This window comes from Lepus europaeus, chromosome 20 (genome assembly GCF_033115175.1).
Source record: "Lepus europaeus isolate LE1 chromosome 20, mLepTim1.pri, whole genome shotgun sequence".
NCBI lineage: Eukaryota > Metazoa > Chordata > Mammalia > Lagomorpha > Leporidae > Lepus > Lepus europaeus.
Window position 1 is genome coordinate 8,859,192 of NC_084846.1, and position 16,297 is coordinate 8,875,488.

Below are 16,297 nucleotides of genomic sequence, written 5' to 3' on the forward strand. Positions count from 1 at the left end.
GGCTCCGCTGTCCCCGCCGCCGCCGCCTCAGGAGGGTTCCCGGGTCCGGCGGAGGCGGGGCGAAGGCTCCGCCCCCAGAACGCGGCCTGGCCAATCGGCGCCGGAGGGGCGGGGCCAAGGCTAGCACTGGCGCCGCCCAGGACTGAGGCTGCCCAGAGTCCTCGGGGTCCCTGAACCCAGCCAGGCGCGGGACAGGTGCTGCCCTCGGGGCTCTGTGCTGGCCACAGGCGCCTTAGCCTCTCAGCAACTCCTAGACGACTTAGACTATCCCCGTGAGAGTAGAAGCCTCGCTTTTCCTAAGGGTGAGGGGTGTTCCTACGGGGTGGAGGATATGCGTGGATCCTATGCCTCATGGACCCTCATCCTGGGACCTGGGGGGACCAAGCGGGGCTCGGAGCAGGGCTTGATGAGGATGCGGTGCTGCCCTGTGGCGATCGGGACTCGGGAAAACAGCTGCCCTTGCAGGGCCTCCGCTCCCACCGCCTTATCTTTCTACTAAGCAAACCAAAGCCCGGATCCCTTGGTGGTTGGAATTCTTCCTCTCCGTCTAAAAATAAAACAAAGGTGAGCACATTTTAAGAAGTGTTTTGGAGGGATGCTTCCGTGGGCAGGGTCCCAGGCTGAGCGGACACTGGGCTGACACTGTCCTCCTTGGCTTCCGTGTCTGACCCAGGCCAGGCCCTGGCTCCCTCAGTGTTCTCGGAAACCCCAGGATGCCCTCCCACAACGGGGACCCTCTGGGAGTCTCCCTGTCCAGCTCCAGCCAATCCTTCCTTGCACTGGGATCTGGATGCATTCCCAGGAGTCACCAGCAGGTGGCGCCAATGCCAGGACTCAGGCAGAACCTTAACCCGGCCCCCGTGGGCGGGCACTCTGACCAGCGTGGGCCTGTCACAGGGAGGCCTCAAAGCCATTGAGGCTGATGGATCCAGGGGCCAGACCCCATAGTGGGAGATGAAAGATCACCCAGGGTCTCCCCACGGGCCGTCCAGGCACCATGCTGGACGCCTCACACATATGAGCAATTTAGTGGGCAGACCCTATGATGGTGTCGTTTGTTAGCTTTGGTGTAAACCAACTTGTCACTACCAAAAGGACCTACAACAAGCCACTTAGCCAGGAAGGAGGGGAGTTTTGCCTCATGGTTTTGGATGCTCACGGTTCAAGATTAGGTGGGTCCCATTGATTCGGCTCTCTGCTGAGGCCAGCAGATGGGCACCGCCAGGCATGTGCAGAGGGAGGATCCCCTGTGGGCCCCCTCAGACTGCTGGCACCAGTGCACCCATGAGAACAGCACTGCAAGGAGAGATTCCCCGGTGACCCAAAGGCCTCCTGCAAGGCCCGCTTCTGGTTTTTATTTTTTTAGATTCACTTCAAATTTTTCTTTCCACTACAGAGTAGCCAAGAGAAAGGGAGAGGTCTTTTAGGCGCTACTTCACTACCCAAATGGCCGCTACCAGCACGGCTGGGTCCTGTTGAAGCTGGGATCCTGGAGCTTCACCCACTGGGAGCAGGAGCCCCGGGCACTGGGACCATCACCTGCTGCCTTGCCAGGTGGCTTAGCAGGGAGCTGCCTGGGAAGTGGAAGAGCTGCAAGGCCTATCTATTTCCTCAACACCGTCATTGAGTTCCCACGCTAACAGTTCTATCCACCTGTGCCTTGAAACCTCTACATGAGCTCAGCAGCCAAACCCGTTCAAGCCTTAGCAGCTGTGTCCCTGGCATTGAAAACCCTGGGGAAAAAACACCCGGCAACCACGCTCCAGGCACGAGTGATACCAGCAGCAGGCACCCTCCCCAGGCATTCCTGTCCAGCCTAGGCTGCGTCCATCCTCCCACCTGACCTCCTAGGACTTACAAAGAGTTCTGGGGCATTAACCTGGCACCAGAGCCCCATGCAAGGTGGTGCTGGTCCTGATGCGCCCTCTGCTGGCCGCTTTCATTGGCTGGGGTTTGGGACTTGGGACCCTTTTCAAGCAAGAGCCTAAGATAACTGGGACCAGGAGGGGCCCTGGGAACAGTCAGGTCACCCAGCCCAAGCCTCCTTGACTGGCCAGGACCAATTCCCCTTCAGAGAGGAAACGGACACTACCCTGGGGCCAGTGTTGTGGCCCAGGCACTTAAGCAAGCACTTATGATGGCACCATCTCATATTGGAGGGCGTGCTCAAGGCCCAGCTCCTCCACTTCCAATCCAGCACCCTGCTACTGCATCTAGGAAGGCAGTGGAAGATGGCCCAAGTGCTTGGGCCCCTGTCACCCTTTGGGAGACCTGGATGGAGCTCCTGGCTCCTGGCTTCAGCCTGGCTCAGCCATGCCTGTTGTGGTCATTAGGGAGTGAACCAGAGAACAGCAGCAAAAAAAGCCTCAGTTCTCTGTGTCCCCCCACCCTTCTCTGCCATTCTGACTTTGAATTGAATGAATGCATAAGCAAATGAATATTTAAGACAAAAAGAAAATCCGGTACATCCGGAACAGGAGCACCAGTGGGGCCATGGGAAAGTACCCCACAGACCTCGCTGTCCAGTCCAGATCAGTCCCAGCCTGCAGAGAGAGTCAGAACCCTGCCAGAAGGTCACCTTCCAGGTGGCTTTGCCCCGTGCCTGCCTTCCAGACAGGAGGCAGGAAATGCAGTCAGCAGTGGCTGGATCACTTCAGGCCTCTCTGTCTCAGGCCAGTCCCTATCTCTGGGAGGGTCTTAAAGGATGCTTTCTGGGACTCCCTCCAATAGCAGGCCTAACTAATACGGCAGATGGGTGCAGGGAGCCCTCCCCAGGCCTCCCTCAAGAGGGAAACTGAGGCCCAGGTAGGACACTGCGGGCCCAGGCTGCTTCCTCCCTAAATCCTGCCAGTGTGGCGTTCTTTGGAGACAGAGTCAAGGGGGCTGGTGCTGACGCTGTAGGGTGAGCCGCTGCTGCCCCAGCTGCCTCCATATCCCAGCCCTTGAGGTGGTCCTGCCCAGTCCACAGCTGAGCCAGCTCCATGGTCATAACCACAGGAAGGCAGTAAATGTTGACCCAAGACCTTGGGCCCTTGAAAACCACATGGCAGTCCCTGACGGAGTTCCAGGATACTGACTTTTGGCTCGACCAGCCCTTGCCCATGCAGCCATTTGTGGGGAGTGATTCTCTCTCTCTCTCTCTCTCTCTCTCTCTCTCTCTCTCTCTCTCTTTAAAATAAGTAAACCTACATCATGCATTCTATCTCCATCCAAAAGATGTCTCAACCAGTCATCCAGTGACCTGAGGCTCAGTGGCGCTGCTTTAATGGTGTTTAGGGTGGGGCAGCAGCAACAGAGAGTAGGGGGGTCTGTGTTGCCCTGGAGCAGAGAGCTCAGGCTTGGACTGGGTCACCCCCTTGGCTCCAGGCGGCCTCTTCCCACTGGACCGAGGCCACAAACGTGCGGATCTCCATGGGCTGCAGCGTGATGGAGGCTGGGTCCAGAGGGGGCACCGTGGGGGTGGGGGTGGGGGTGAACCCTGGGGAGGGGAAGGGGAAGCCCAAGAGTGAGGGTGCAGACTTCCTCCCCCTCCTTCACTCCCTCCCCAGAGCTAACCACACTGTGCACTCACAAGAGTCTCCCCCAGGGCTCACCTACCCACATCTACACACCTGCTTGGGCCTAAACCCCACCCCTGGATCTCTCAAATCCTCTCAAATCTCCTTGTCTCACATCCTCAAAGCAACCCCCGGGGAATGGACACTCTCCCTGAACTAGACACCCACAGAGATCTTGAATCTTGTTCTTGGGACCGGAATGTTCAGATCCTCAAGACCTATTGGCAGTTTGCTGAACCCACTTTAGACCCTGAAGCCCTGAGGCTGTATCTGCCCAGGGTCCTGAGGTTCTAACTGGATCCTGGCCCACATTCCCATGGCTCCTACAGTGCCCCCCGCTGCCAGCCCCAGGCAGGAGCCCATCCCACCCACGCTAGGTGCCCACCGGTGTCCGGTGTCCATTTGAGCCTGGAAGCGCTGGCTCGAAGCAGGTTGGCCACCAGCGTGGTCTCCTGCAGGTGGGTGATGGTGAAGGTAGAGAACAGGTCCTGTTGGAACAGTGGAGGGGACCCGATCAGTGGAAGCCAAGTTGGCTTCTCTCTGTCTCTCTGTCTCTCTGTCTCTCTGTCTCTCTCTCCTCTCCTCTTTCCCACCTGTCTCCTAACAGGTAAATTCAAGGTCACGGGGGGGGGGGGAGCTCAAGTTGTGGCCCTAGTCCTCCCCACTGGCAAACTGGTGCTCCAGGCACAGCAGCAGCTTCTTTGGGCCCCAGTGGGCCAGGGTGAGCAGGTGCACGGAGGGCGGGAGCTCCTGGAGCAGCCCTGAGAACTGCGGGAAGACGGAGGCGGGGCTGAGTCAGAGATGGGTGGGGCTTTGGGAGGAGGGGTGGGGCTCAGCAGAAAGGAGTGGGCAGGCTCCTTCAGGACTGAGCCAAAGGGAGGGCAGGAGCCCTCAGTTGGTGGAGAAGGTCTGAGTTCAGAAGGGGCAGAACTCTACTGACCAGAGGCCCTATGGAGTTGAGGGGGGCAGGGCTGAAGATCCAGAGAGGCAGGACACAGGAGGAAGGGAGGAGGTGAAGGACGGGAAGGCGGGGTGCCCTGAGGAGGGGTTGGGCCGAGGCGAGACAACCATTGCCGAAGGGGCAGGAGCTGAAGCTGTGCCCACCAAGGAAGGTGGACGGGCTCTTGGGCCGGTCCTGGGCAGGGGCTACCTTAGGGGCTGACCTTGCTTTGACCTCCCCTGAGTGAATTAAGTTAAAGCAAGGTGGGTCCCAACGTAGTCAAGAAAAAGCAGCACCAAGCCCAATGTTCGCGCAGGCCTCATTAAGATCCCATCTTTGCCCACTGTGCCACCCTCACCTGCAGGCGCCGGGCAGCCCCAGGGTGGTAGTGGGCGCCGCCCCCCAAGGCCAATACCACCTGTGGGGCCAGGACCTCCTTCTCCACCAGCAGCCAGTGCGCCGCGGTCGCCGTGCCCACAGCGTCCAGCAGCACGAGGTGGTGCCCTCGCACCCGCAACCCCGAGCCCTCCTCCAGCAGCGGCTCCCCCAGTCCACAGTTCTCATCCAGCAGCAGCCTGCGGGGCACCTGGGGGGACAGCAGCCAGGAGGGCGTGAGGGGTAGCATGTGTCATTATGCTACATCCTGCAGGGGACGGCATAGGACCTGGTGCGAGAATCCTAGTTTGGTTGGATCCTCCCCCAAGATCACTCACCAGGAGCTCTAGCGAGCCGTCCTGCAGGCTGCTGCCTCCCTGGCAGTGGTCTGTCAGCACTGTCAACTGCTTCTTACCATCCTGGGGGCGGGGTGAGCCTGAGGGCAGGTGGGGAGCCAGCCCCAGCCACAGGCACCTGGGAGATGCCGCCAGTGAGGCGTGCTCCCCATTCTGCACCCAGGGAGGTGTGGGGTGGGGGAGGGTACCGTGATGTAAATTCGAGTGTTGACTGGATAGTAGTTCCCCGCCACTGGCTCTGTCTGGTTCAAGTTCCAGGTGGGCCGATAATTCCTCCTGGGGAAGGAGGTCATCTGGTCAGGCTGGGGGACTGGCTCCCCCATCAGCCAGCACCCCCACCCCTGGGCCCCACATATCACCCCAGCCCCGCGGGTGCCCTGCGTCCCGTCACCTCCTCTTTAGGATCTCCTGGCCATTGCTGTCCGTGTAGAAGTAGCCCTTGGCATCCAGCGGTGTGTCGAAGCGACTGATCACTTCCTTCCCGCACTTGTCACTGTACCCAATGGGACAGCAAGCTTGTGAGCCTCATCTAAACTCACTCTGGGCAGTGATGTTGGGGGCAATGGCTAAGACACCAGCTGGGACGCCACCACCCATATCACAGTGTTGGGCCTGAGTCCCAGCTGTGCTCCTGCTTCCTGCCTCTGTTGATGCAGACCCCGAGAGACAGGCAGGGACAGTGACAGCCCTGCCACCACACTGCGGGGTGGGGGGGCAGGTTGAACTACCTGCTCTGTAGGGCATTTGGGGAGTGAACAGGTGGATGGGCTGAATCAGTCTCTCTGTATGAACCAGTGGATGAGACATTTACGACTCTCTCCATCTCTCTTTGTTGCAAGTAACTAAACTTTACTCTACCCTCACCCCCAGCCCCAGCCCCAGCCCAGGCACTCACCCCACAGGGATGGGCCCCACTGTCCACTCCAGCTCCAGGTGGCGCTGTCCGTGGTACAGGCGAACCACCTGGGAACACCAGGCTGAGAAGTTCTGGTGCACCTCCTGCACCAAGGGTGTCTGAGGACACACAGGGCAGAGGGCGGGGGTCAGCCCAGCCTTGGGCAGAGGGGAGATGTGCAAATGCCACCTGCTGTGAACCCTCCAGAAGCTTCCATCAGGGTCCAGCCCTCTAACAGCCCAGGAATCCCACCCATCACCCCACCTGCATGGATGTGACACCCCCACTTCCCACTCAGCCCCTGACACAGAAGTCTTGAGTGGGGCCCGTGTGCTCGCTGCCACCACTGCCCCATCTGCTCTCCCTACAGCAGAGTTCTAACAGGGCGTGTGGGTCCTGGTTGTAGGCTCTGCTGATAATGAGACAGTCTGCCCCATGGAACGTCGTCAGCGTGGGGTAAAACATGTCGCTTTCCCCTTTCCTATCCCTGCAGGTTCAATGGCAGGTGTTGTGGCTGGAGGCTGAGCAGCCATGTTGGACCACGGGGAAGCTGTGTGTTGATGAAGGTGGTGCAATGAGATAAAAAGTTGCTGGGTGACTGTGGAACCGCCCCTCCTTCCCCGGATGGACCAGCCTGACTTCCTGTTGGACAGCAATGATCATCTGTCTTGACTTGGGCACAGTTGACTTGGTAATCTGTTACAACGGACAAAGCTGTCTGCTAACCCAGTGACCTGAGTAGGAAGAGGAGCACTTCAAGAGCAACAGCGTCACACATCGGGCTCCTGAGAGAGCACCAACGTGCATCTCGCCATCGTCTTTCGTTCTCCCGCGCTAAGAGGAGACATCAGTGAGAAGCCTAGGAAAACGCCCACCCCAGTAGACCCCTACCCTACTGGAGACTCAAGTCTCCAGCCTCCATGTCAACTGCTCTTTTCATAGAACTTGGTGCCCTCCACAAGTAGCTAGAGTTGGCTCTCCCCACTCATGGGCTGTGTGGGAACACCCCAGCCAGAGTTCCTAATGCAAAGTGTCATCCTGACACCCACCGCAGGCACAAATGCCTTCCTATGTGTTTCCCCAGGACCCAGAGCAGCCCAGAACATCAGCCCTTGGGGAGCCCCCAGTATTCCCCTTAGATCTTAGCCCTCTTACCTGGAGGAGGTGGGAAGCCTCTCCTCTTTGCACCTCCCACCTGGTAGACCAGGCACTCTCCCAGCTCCCACACCCCCCCGCCTCCCGTCCCCACTCCCCACTCACAATTCCTGGCCCCATACCTTCAGCAGGAGGATCTGAGCTGAGCTGTTCACAGGCAGCTGCATTCCATCAGGACTAAGGATGTAGGCTTCAGAGAGCTGATAGTCTTGTATGTGAGGTGTACTGGCGTTATACCTGCCGTCAGGGCAGCCGAGAGTCAGGAAAGGGGCTCCAGCTTTCTGCACTCCCCCTCTGGCCTCCTGAGCCCCCTCACCAGAAAAATGACTGGTTCATGGGCAGCACGAGTTGCTTCTCCAGGTCCTCAATCTGCATCAAGAAACCCGTCTTGGGGTTGAATGTGCCCTGGTTGTACTGGGCGGAAAATAGTGGCCCCATGTGAATGACCATGGCTTCAGCCAATGGCAGCTTCGTTCTTCCCGGAGCTCAGCACAACACCCTACAGTCTCCCCTCACCCCTCACTCTCTCCCTGCTCGCACTTGATCCCATTGGAGACTCCTACCAGCTCTACCTCGTCACCCCCATGGCTCTGCAGCACTCACATGGTTAACCCCATCCAGGTCCCACACTTTGATGTTCATGTCCCACACTCTGTCCCCTACAACAGCTGAGGGCACCGGGGACATCCCAATTTGTCTGCTTCAGACCAAAGCCGATGCATGCAGCTGACACGGGGACCATGGTGCCAGCTCCCACAGAAATGTTTTCATTTCTGTCAGAATCAAAAGAAAACCTCAAGACAACACTAACGAATGTATTCAAGGAAGCTTTCTTGGGTAGCATTTATCTTTATGCCACACTGTCATAAAGTAATATTTCTAACTTTTGTATGGAAATGGGGTCCCATAATCCTTTGTCTTTCAAAGCCCATGATGCTGTTCGTGCAGCCGTGTCCTGCCCCTGGCTCCTTTACAGTAAAAGCCATGCTCATCCAGATCCTCCCAGCCTGGCCTGGTCCCTGCTCACTGTGGGTCAACCACAGCAGGACCCCTCTGCTTCCTTGAATAACAAGAGGGTCTCTTTGCCTGTCTGGATTCCTCTGCTCTCAAACAGCCAAAGGGCCCCCTCTCTCGGGTCTCACTTAACCTCCCAGCTTCTCAGGAAGGCATTCCAGGCCACACCCTCCCCCTAAAATTGCCAGCCTCCTGGCACACACCTGCCCAGCAGTTAAGATACCTGTGGCATCTTATCAGATGCCTCAGCTCAGTCTGGGCCCCAGCTCTTGACTCCAGAGTTGCTTGAAAGGTAGACACTCGCAGGGATCAGTGATGGCTCATAGTGCTGGGCTCCTGCCAACCACACGGAAGAACGGGATTGAGCCCCAGCTTCCAGCTTCAGCCTGGCTCCAGGCAGTGTGGGTATTTGGAAGAGTGAATTAGGGGATGGAATCTCTTTCTCTCTCTCTCTCCCTCCCCTTCCTCCTTCCCCCTCCCTCTCAAACACCTGAACATGTTCACTTTATAAAAATATTTATTTATTTTATTATTTGAAAAGCAGAGTTATAGAGAAACAGAGGCAGACCATTTGACAACGGTCAAATCCCCTACAATGGCTGGAGGTGCGCTGAACAGAAGCCAGGAGCCAGGAGCTTCTTCTGGGTCTCCCATGCAGGTGCAGGAGGGACCTGGGACATCTTCTACTGCTCTCCCAGACTGCTTTCTCAGGCCATAGCAGAGAGCTAGATCAGAAGTGGAGCAGCCAGGACGTGAGCCAGCACCCATATGGGATGCCGGCACTGCAGGTGGCAGCTGTGCCTGCTACGTCACAGTGCCAGCTCCTGAATATGTTAATTTTAAAACACACACATGGGGCTGGCGCTGTGGCGCAGTGGGTTAACACCTTGGCCTGAAGTGCCGGCATCCCATATAGGCGCTGGTTCGGGACCCGGCTGCTCCACTTCCTGTCCAGCTCTCTGCTGTGGGCTGGGAAAGCAACAGAAGATGGCCTAGGTCCTTGGAACCCTGCACCCACATGGGAGACCAGGGAGAAGCTCCTGGCTCCTGGCTTAGGATCGGCGCAGCTCCAGCCGTTGTGGCCATCTGGGGAGTGAACCAATGGATGGAAGACCTCTCGCTCTCACTCTCTCTCTCTCCCTCTCCTCTCTCTGGGTAACTCTTGACTTTCAAATAAATAAATCTTTTTAAAAACACACACACACATGGGGCCAGCACTGTGGTGCAGCAGATAAAGCCATCATCTGTCGCACTGGCATCACACATGGGGGCCAGTTTAAGTCCTGGCTGCTCCTCTTTCTTTCTTTCTTTCTCTCTTTCTTAATTTATTTGAGAGGTAGAGTTACAAACAGTGAGAGGAAGAGACAGAGAAAAAGGTCTTCCATCCGCTGGTTTACTCCCCAAGTGGCCACAACAGCCGGAGCTCCGCCAATCCGAAGCCAGGAGCCTGGAGCTTCATCCAGGTCTCCCACATGGGTGCAGGGGCCAAAGTACTTGGGCCACCTGCTTTCCCAGGCTATATGAGAGAGCTGGATCAGAAGTGGAGCAGCCAGGACTCAAACTGGTGCCCAAATGGGATGCAGGCACTGCAGGTGGAGGATTAACCTACTGTGCCACAGCACCAGCCCCCTGGCTGCTCTACTTCTAATCCAGCTCCATGCTAACGTGCCTGGGAAAGCAGCAGAAGATAGCTCAAGTCCTTGGGCCCCCAAGCCCAGGTGGGAGACCAGGAAGAAGCTCCTGGATCCTGGCTTTGAATTGGCCCAGATCCAGCCATTGCAGCCATCTGGGGAGTGACCCAGCAGATGTAATCTCTGCCTCTCTCTGTCATCCACTGTCTCTCTCTCTCTCTAACTCTGCCTTTGAAATAAATAAATAAATATTTAAACACATTTTTTTGAAATATCTGTCATGTGTCACACAATGTCACACAACATCCTCCCAGGACACCTAGGAGAGGACACTGAGGCTCACATGAAGGTCGTTCACTCAAGGTCACAGCATCAGGGCAGTGAGGTGATGGCAGACCACAAACCCAAGCACCACCAACCCAGAGCCTGCACAGCCCAGGGCAAAGTATCTAAATGGAGACTCGCATTATGTCTGATGATGACACCCGGCCTGGGCTTCTGGGGGATGCGCCCGGGGAAGTGGCCCTGGTGTTTCTGCTGAGACACCTGTGCTACCGAGTAGATGCTGAAGCCCAGGGCCGGCACCGAGGCGGAGAACAGCAGCTCTGGGCTGGGCTTCTGGCCCTCTGCTTGGGGCAGCAGCAGCACCTCGGGAAAGGGAGGGGGAAGCTGAGCCAAGAGGCACTGGGTGCGCACAGAAAGCATCACACTCAGTACAGCAGGCAGCAAACTCAAGGAGGGGAGGGAGCCCTGGGGAGGGAGGAGAGAGATGGGGGAGGCAATGGAGGGAGGGAGGACTGCAGGGGAGGAGGAGGCTCAAGGGAGGAGGCCGTCTGGGAGGCAGGGGCTCTCCAGAAACACGGAGGAAATGTCCTGGGGGGATTAAAGGGGGCAACTCGGGTGGGAGAAATGCTCCGAAGGGATGCTAAGGGCCAGAGCGGGCAGAGATCTGCAGGGACAGGAGGTGACCACGAGGGGGAGGGCCATGCCCATGGGTGTCCACGGGTGACAGTCCCTGAAGGGGCTCACATCGCTGGGCACAGCGTGGCCACTGGGGTCCTTCAGAGGAAAGTGCCTGCACTGACCGCAGCCGCACCATGCGGCCCACCTTCCTGGCCAGGGGGTTGTAAATGGCGACCTGGAACTGAGGGAGGGGGACAGGCAGGGCGGGGTCACAGCACGCATTCTCTAAACCTTGGGTGGTGACATCACTGGTTACCCTGGTGTGGTCACCAACCTCCACCTTGGTCTCTGCCCTGCCCTGGGGTAGCAGATCCTCAGGAAATCTCACCCAGAAGGGCCGAAGATATAAATTACCTAACCTCCCCTGCAAGAGCCATCAGATGCAGCCCTGCCTCCTCCTCGCCCTGCCCCACCACCTCTGGGGTCACCTCCCTCTGGGGCCCCGCCCGCGGCACCTGCCTCCCGCCCCGCCCCCACCCCGGCTCACGCGCGCCGACGACGTCTGGCTGAGCGGGCAGACGCTGATGTTGAGCTCGGGGCAGATGGAGAAAGCCTCCTGGGAGCCGCTGAGCCGCGCCAGGGCGTTGCTCAGGAGAACCTGGGGAGCAGCGCCACGGGGCGGCTTCGCTCTAAACGCACACCCGGGTCTCCTTTCACTCTGGGAGCACAGCACCCCCCTATTGCGTTCCCGGCCCTGTCTCCCAGGTGGTGACACCCGCCCCACCTTTCTATGTTAATTTGTTTGTTCTATGTTAATTTTCTATGTTAATTTGCAGACGCACTTGCCCCACCCCTTTATCTTCTTCTATTCATTGCCAGGCCCTGTGGAGCTCACTGAGCATCTGCATTGTGCCCTAGCCCTAGCCTTGGCCCTGTCCCCACCTTCCCCGCCTCCTCCAGTCCAAGACCCCACCCTCTCATGTCCCCACCCCCTCCTCTCCAAAGCCCCGCCCCACTCACCTTGCAGGGCCTCTAACCTGCAGCCAGCTGGCACGGGTAGTCTTCCACCACGTGCTGGCTGGAGGTGCCACTTACCACTTTGTGGTTCTGAAGCACCGCCATGGCTTTATCTGAGGACCCCAAGAAGACAAAAAGGCCCCATATGGGAGGAAATCTTGCAGAGGTTAAAAAGGGGCTTGAGGGGGTGGCCCAGGGCTGGGTCCCACCTGCAGCCCCTCTCCTGTCCCCAACCCCACGCCGGCAGACCCCTACCTAGGGAAGCACTGTCTCCTGACCCATAGGGCCCCACATTGGCCGCCGGGCCCACCAGCGCCTCCAGCTGCTTGCACACCTGGGGAGCAGTGCACAAGTTCAGGCTCCTGGTCTAAGGGGCCTCCTGGCTGCCCCCTCCCGCCGGCGCCGCCCACCCACAGGAAGCTATAGCTGACACGCTCATAGTGTTTGAGGGCCGGCCGGCTGGAGAAGTAGCCGGTCCAGAACTGCTGGGGGCCATGGGCATACGGGAAGTAGTCGTCCTCCTTCAGCGACCTGCGTGCGCAGAGGGCAGGATCACAAGGTGTGGAGCACGCCAACCCCCAGCCTCCCTCCGGGATCCCCCAAATACCAGGTGAGGTTGGCCTTGTTCAGCTCCCAGAGGTAACAGGCATGGCTCCCGTTTGCCTGCTGCTGGGGGGAGGGGAGTGGGTGAGCCCTGGGGGACAGTGCTGGGTCCCTGGGACCCACAGTTGTGCATATCCAGCCTCCCACCCAGTACCCACAGGCGCTGAGTCAATGGTGCACCTTTTGAGTGCATCATTGCTCAGGTGTGAAAAATTTAGTCAAATCCAAACATTAGCATCCTTGGCAGGATTCTTGGATGATGCAAGAATTTTACTCAACCTTTTCTGTAACCAAATTTTACTATGATAATTGTTCATGGGAGAGCCAAATGTGACCTTATCACACTTATGATCACACTTATTATTCTACATCATCCAGAGATGATTTAAAGTATAAAGGAAGAGGCCACCATTGTGGCACAGCAGCTGAAGCTGCCCCATATGAATATCATCTTCAGTCTTGTCAAGTGTTTCTAAAAACCAGTTTTGCTCACCCTTAACTTAGTAGGTGGGGGAACAGGATCGTGATATGCATGAGAAACAAAGATGTTCTGCAGGCCGGCGCCGTGGCTCAACAGGCTAATCCTCCACCTGTGGCGCCGGCACACCGGGTTCTGTCCCGGTTGCCCCTCTTCCAGGCCAGCTCTCTGCTATGGCCCGGGAGTGCAGTGGAGGATGGCCCAAGTGCTTGGGCCCTGCACCCCATGGGAGACCAGGAGAAGCACCTGGCTCCTGCCATCGGATCAGTGCGGTGCGCCAGCCGCAGCGCGCCTACCGCGGCGGTCATTGGAGGGTGAACCAATGGCAAAGGAAGACCTTTCTCTCTCTCTCTCTCTCTCTCACTGTCCACTCTGCCTGTCAAAAAAAAAAAAAAAAAAGATGTTCTGCAGTGCTGTGGCCCAGTGTACACCGTAGGTGCTCAACAAACATTTCAGTGTACCAAGAGCTGTGCATCCAAAAGTCTACACACATCCATTCATAGGTGCGTACAGTTGGCCTTCACTATCCATAGGGCCACCCCGTGTCTATCTATGTCTTTATGTACAACAAGGATGCTTCAATATTTCATGGTAAATTCAACTGAAAGGTAAAATTATTTTGGTGCCATATATATAGAAATCATGTATACTGTTTCCATAATACATATATCCGTGAGCTTTTTTGAAGACCCCCTCACGTGTGGTCAGGAATATCAATGAGGGGCAGGCACTTGATGCAGCAGTTCAGAGACCCCCTTGGGATGACAAATCTCATATTGGAGTGTCTGGGTTCAGATCTCAGCTCTACTCCTGGTTCCAGGTATCTGGTGTATACATCCCAGGAGGCAGGAGTTGATGGTGCAGGTACTTGCAAGCCTTTCACCTACAAAGCAGATAGGGATGCAGTTCTGCATTCCTTTCTTCAGCCTGGCCTGACCTAGTTCTTTCAAGCATTTGGGAAGGAAATCAACAAATGGAAGGTCGATCTCTCTCTTTTCTCTTTCTTCTCTTTTTCCCTCTCTCTCTCCTTCTCTCCCTCCTATCTCTATCTCGCAAGCACTCTGCCTTCCCAATAAATGAATAAACAAGTAAATAAATCATTTTTCAAAGGATGCTTTCAATGAAAGCTAAATTGATTTTGACTCTAAAAAATTTAAATCCATACATTGTTTTTTCAATATGCATCTCTAGGAACCTATAGAGGACCCCTTATGGCGCATGATGGCACACAGACACACGAAGAGCCACAGGCTGGTGAGCAGTTCTCCTGGGAGCACCACATGGATGAGGACACTGGTTCCCACGGCTACACTGTTCCTGCATGGGTCAATGAGGAATGCATGCAAATCTACTGTGGGACATGGAGACCGTGACTGGAACAGTACATTCCCCCAAGGGCCATGAGAAGGTGTTAGGCATTGTGTGGGCTGTGGGAGAGGCTGTGTGCCATGTGCACCTCAGTCCCACAGGCTATGAACACCCAGTTACCTGGGTGGCAGCCAAGTCGAGGAAGTAATCAACCAGTTCCTTGGTGTTGTGCTCAGGGCTGTTGGGATTGTCCACCAGGGGCTTGTCACCACATAGCCTGTCCCAGCACAGATACCTTGGGGGGTCATAAACATTGGGGAGCACACCTGTGGGCCACACCAGTCTCAGAGTCTAGCCCAGCTCCACAGACTTGCCCTAGGATCAAAGCTGGCCATACCTCCCCCAGGGAGGGCTTCAGAATTTGTAGGGTCCAAAGCAAAAGGAAAATTCTAGGCTCTTGTTCACAAACATTAAGAATTTGAAGACGCAGACAGCAGAGCACTAAATCAAGACCGAGGCCTGTGTAGCTTGGGACCCAGCCAAGTCCAGGCCCCATGTGACCCTGGGGCACTGGGCAACTGCTCAGGTCACCCCACAGCCTCATCAGTGAAGAGGTCAGCAGTCAGGGGTTGCAGGCTGACACTGGTCTGCCACACCAGCTCCATCTCCCACTGCTTCTCCTGCAGCTCTTTGTCTTGGTAATCCACACGTCCCAGGGAGACCCTCAAAGCTCATCTAGGGGTGGGGCAGGAGAAAGCACTGGGAATTAGTACCCATCAAGCTCCCTTTGGCTTGGGAGAGGCAGGCAGAACACAGGTAGATGATGGGGCTAAAATCAAGTTTCTTTCAAAGCTTTGTGAAGAGTCAGAGTATACCACATAACCTTGGGGAGAGGCGGGACACATGTCAGAATCCATCTGCACCTGCCCAGCAATGTCAAGGCCAAAAGGAAACGACCCATGTGTAATCTGAGGGTGTCTGTGCCAGAACACAAACAATGGAGGTGGGTTTAAAGCACCCTAGGCTTCCACCTGCCACTCAGCTTGGAAGGAGCCAGGATCCTAGCAAGTGGGGTGGGACCAGAGCACGGAGAGGAGAAAGGAGAGAGCAGAGTCAATAAAAAGGGGTTCACTCTTGGAGCCAGACCTGGCAGGGCTCACAATTGGCCAAGGGCTGGGTCAGTGGCGAGGGAGGAGTCAGAGCGAGTGAAAGGGGGCATCCAGAGAAGACAACACAGCACCTGTGCAAAGAGCAAAGCCTGTTCCCGAGAGTGCCCAAAGGGGTCGATGTGCCAGGCCACACGGGGGCGCCCGTCGTCGCCGAACGTGTCCTGCAGGAAGCGCAGCCCCAGCGTCATCTGGTCCACGATGGCGCCATAGTGGGTGGCCGCCTCGTCGTTCATCACCCAGCCACCGTTGGCAAACTCCAGGCGCCCTGCGCGGGAGGGGCTAGGTCAGGGTCCAGGGAGAGTGGTGCTGGGATGAGAGGAGAGCGTTCACTCCCCGTCTCAGAAGCCAGGGTTACAGGAGGAAGCTGAGCTGGGCTTCCATTTCCCCGTCCTTGGGGCAGGCTCACCCTGGCGCACCAGCTCCCGCACGGCTTGCTGGGTTGCGTTCGTCTGCTGGTGCCACCAACGGGAGAAGAAGGCCATCTCCACGTACACGAACCTGCGGCTGGGCTCTGCCCGCAGAGCAGAAATGACAGAGTCAAGGATGTTCTTCAGGGCCCCATGGTGGAGCTCATTCTGAACTGTGGACACAGGGGTCGGGCACTCAGGGACCAGGAGAGCCGGGGGGACCCTCCTCCACACAGGAGCCCAGGCCAGGCATTGTCCCTACCCTGCTGTCCAGGGCTCAGAAGGGGTTCGAGGCCCAGGATGGGTGTCTGGGGCCACGTCCACCGAGTACTTACCCCCATAGTAGTACTGGTCCACTGTCTTGACCCAGCCCATGTCATCATGTGTGTGAGCCAGCAGGTGAACGTTCAGCATGTCTGGCTGCACCGTGGGGCATGTCCGCACGGGGACCCAACACACACACACCAGTGTCAGTACTCCCAGGGCAAA

General features: G+C 57.1%; 1 protein-coding gene across 1 annotated transcript; it reads right to left on the reverse strand.

Annotated features, from left to right (window-relative positions):
* Positions 1–3,332: 3,332 nt before the first annotated feature.
* On the reverse strand, positions 3,333–16,297 carry LOC133749258 (lysosomal alpha-mannosidase-like). Its single transcript, XM_062178475.1, is given in 25 exon segments — positions 3,333–3,478; positions 3,943–4,045; positions 4,163–4,183; positions 4,185–4,325; positions 4,856–5,083; positions 5,211–5,291; positions 5,417–5,504; positions 5,620–5,721; positions 6,124–6,242; positions 7,401–7,515; positions 7,595–7,692; positions 10,389–10,571; positions 10,953–10,995; positions 10,997–11,067; positions 11,374–11,484; positions 11,847–11,956; positions 12,099–12,177; positions 12,254–12,374; positions 12,451–12,512; positions 14,413–14,563; positions 14,842–14,949; positions 14,951–14,967; positions 15,473–15,666; positions 15,808–15,981; positions 16,144–16,297. Coding segments are annotated over 25 exon segments (2,745 nt in total). The 5' UTR covers positions 16,223–16,297.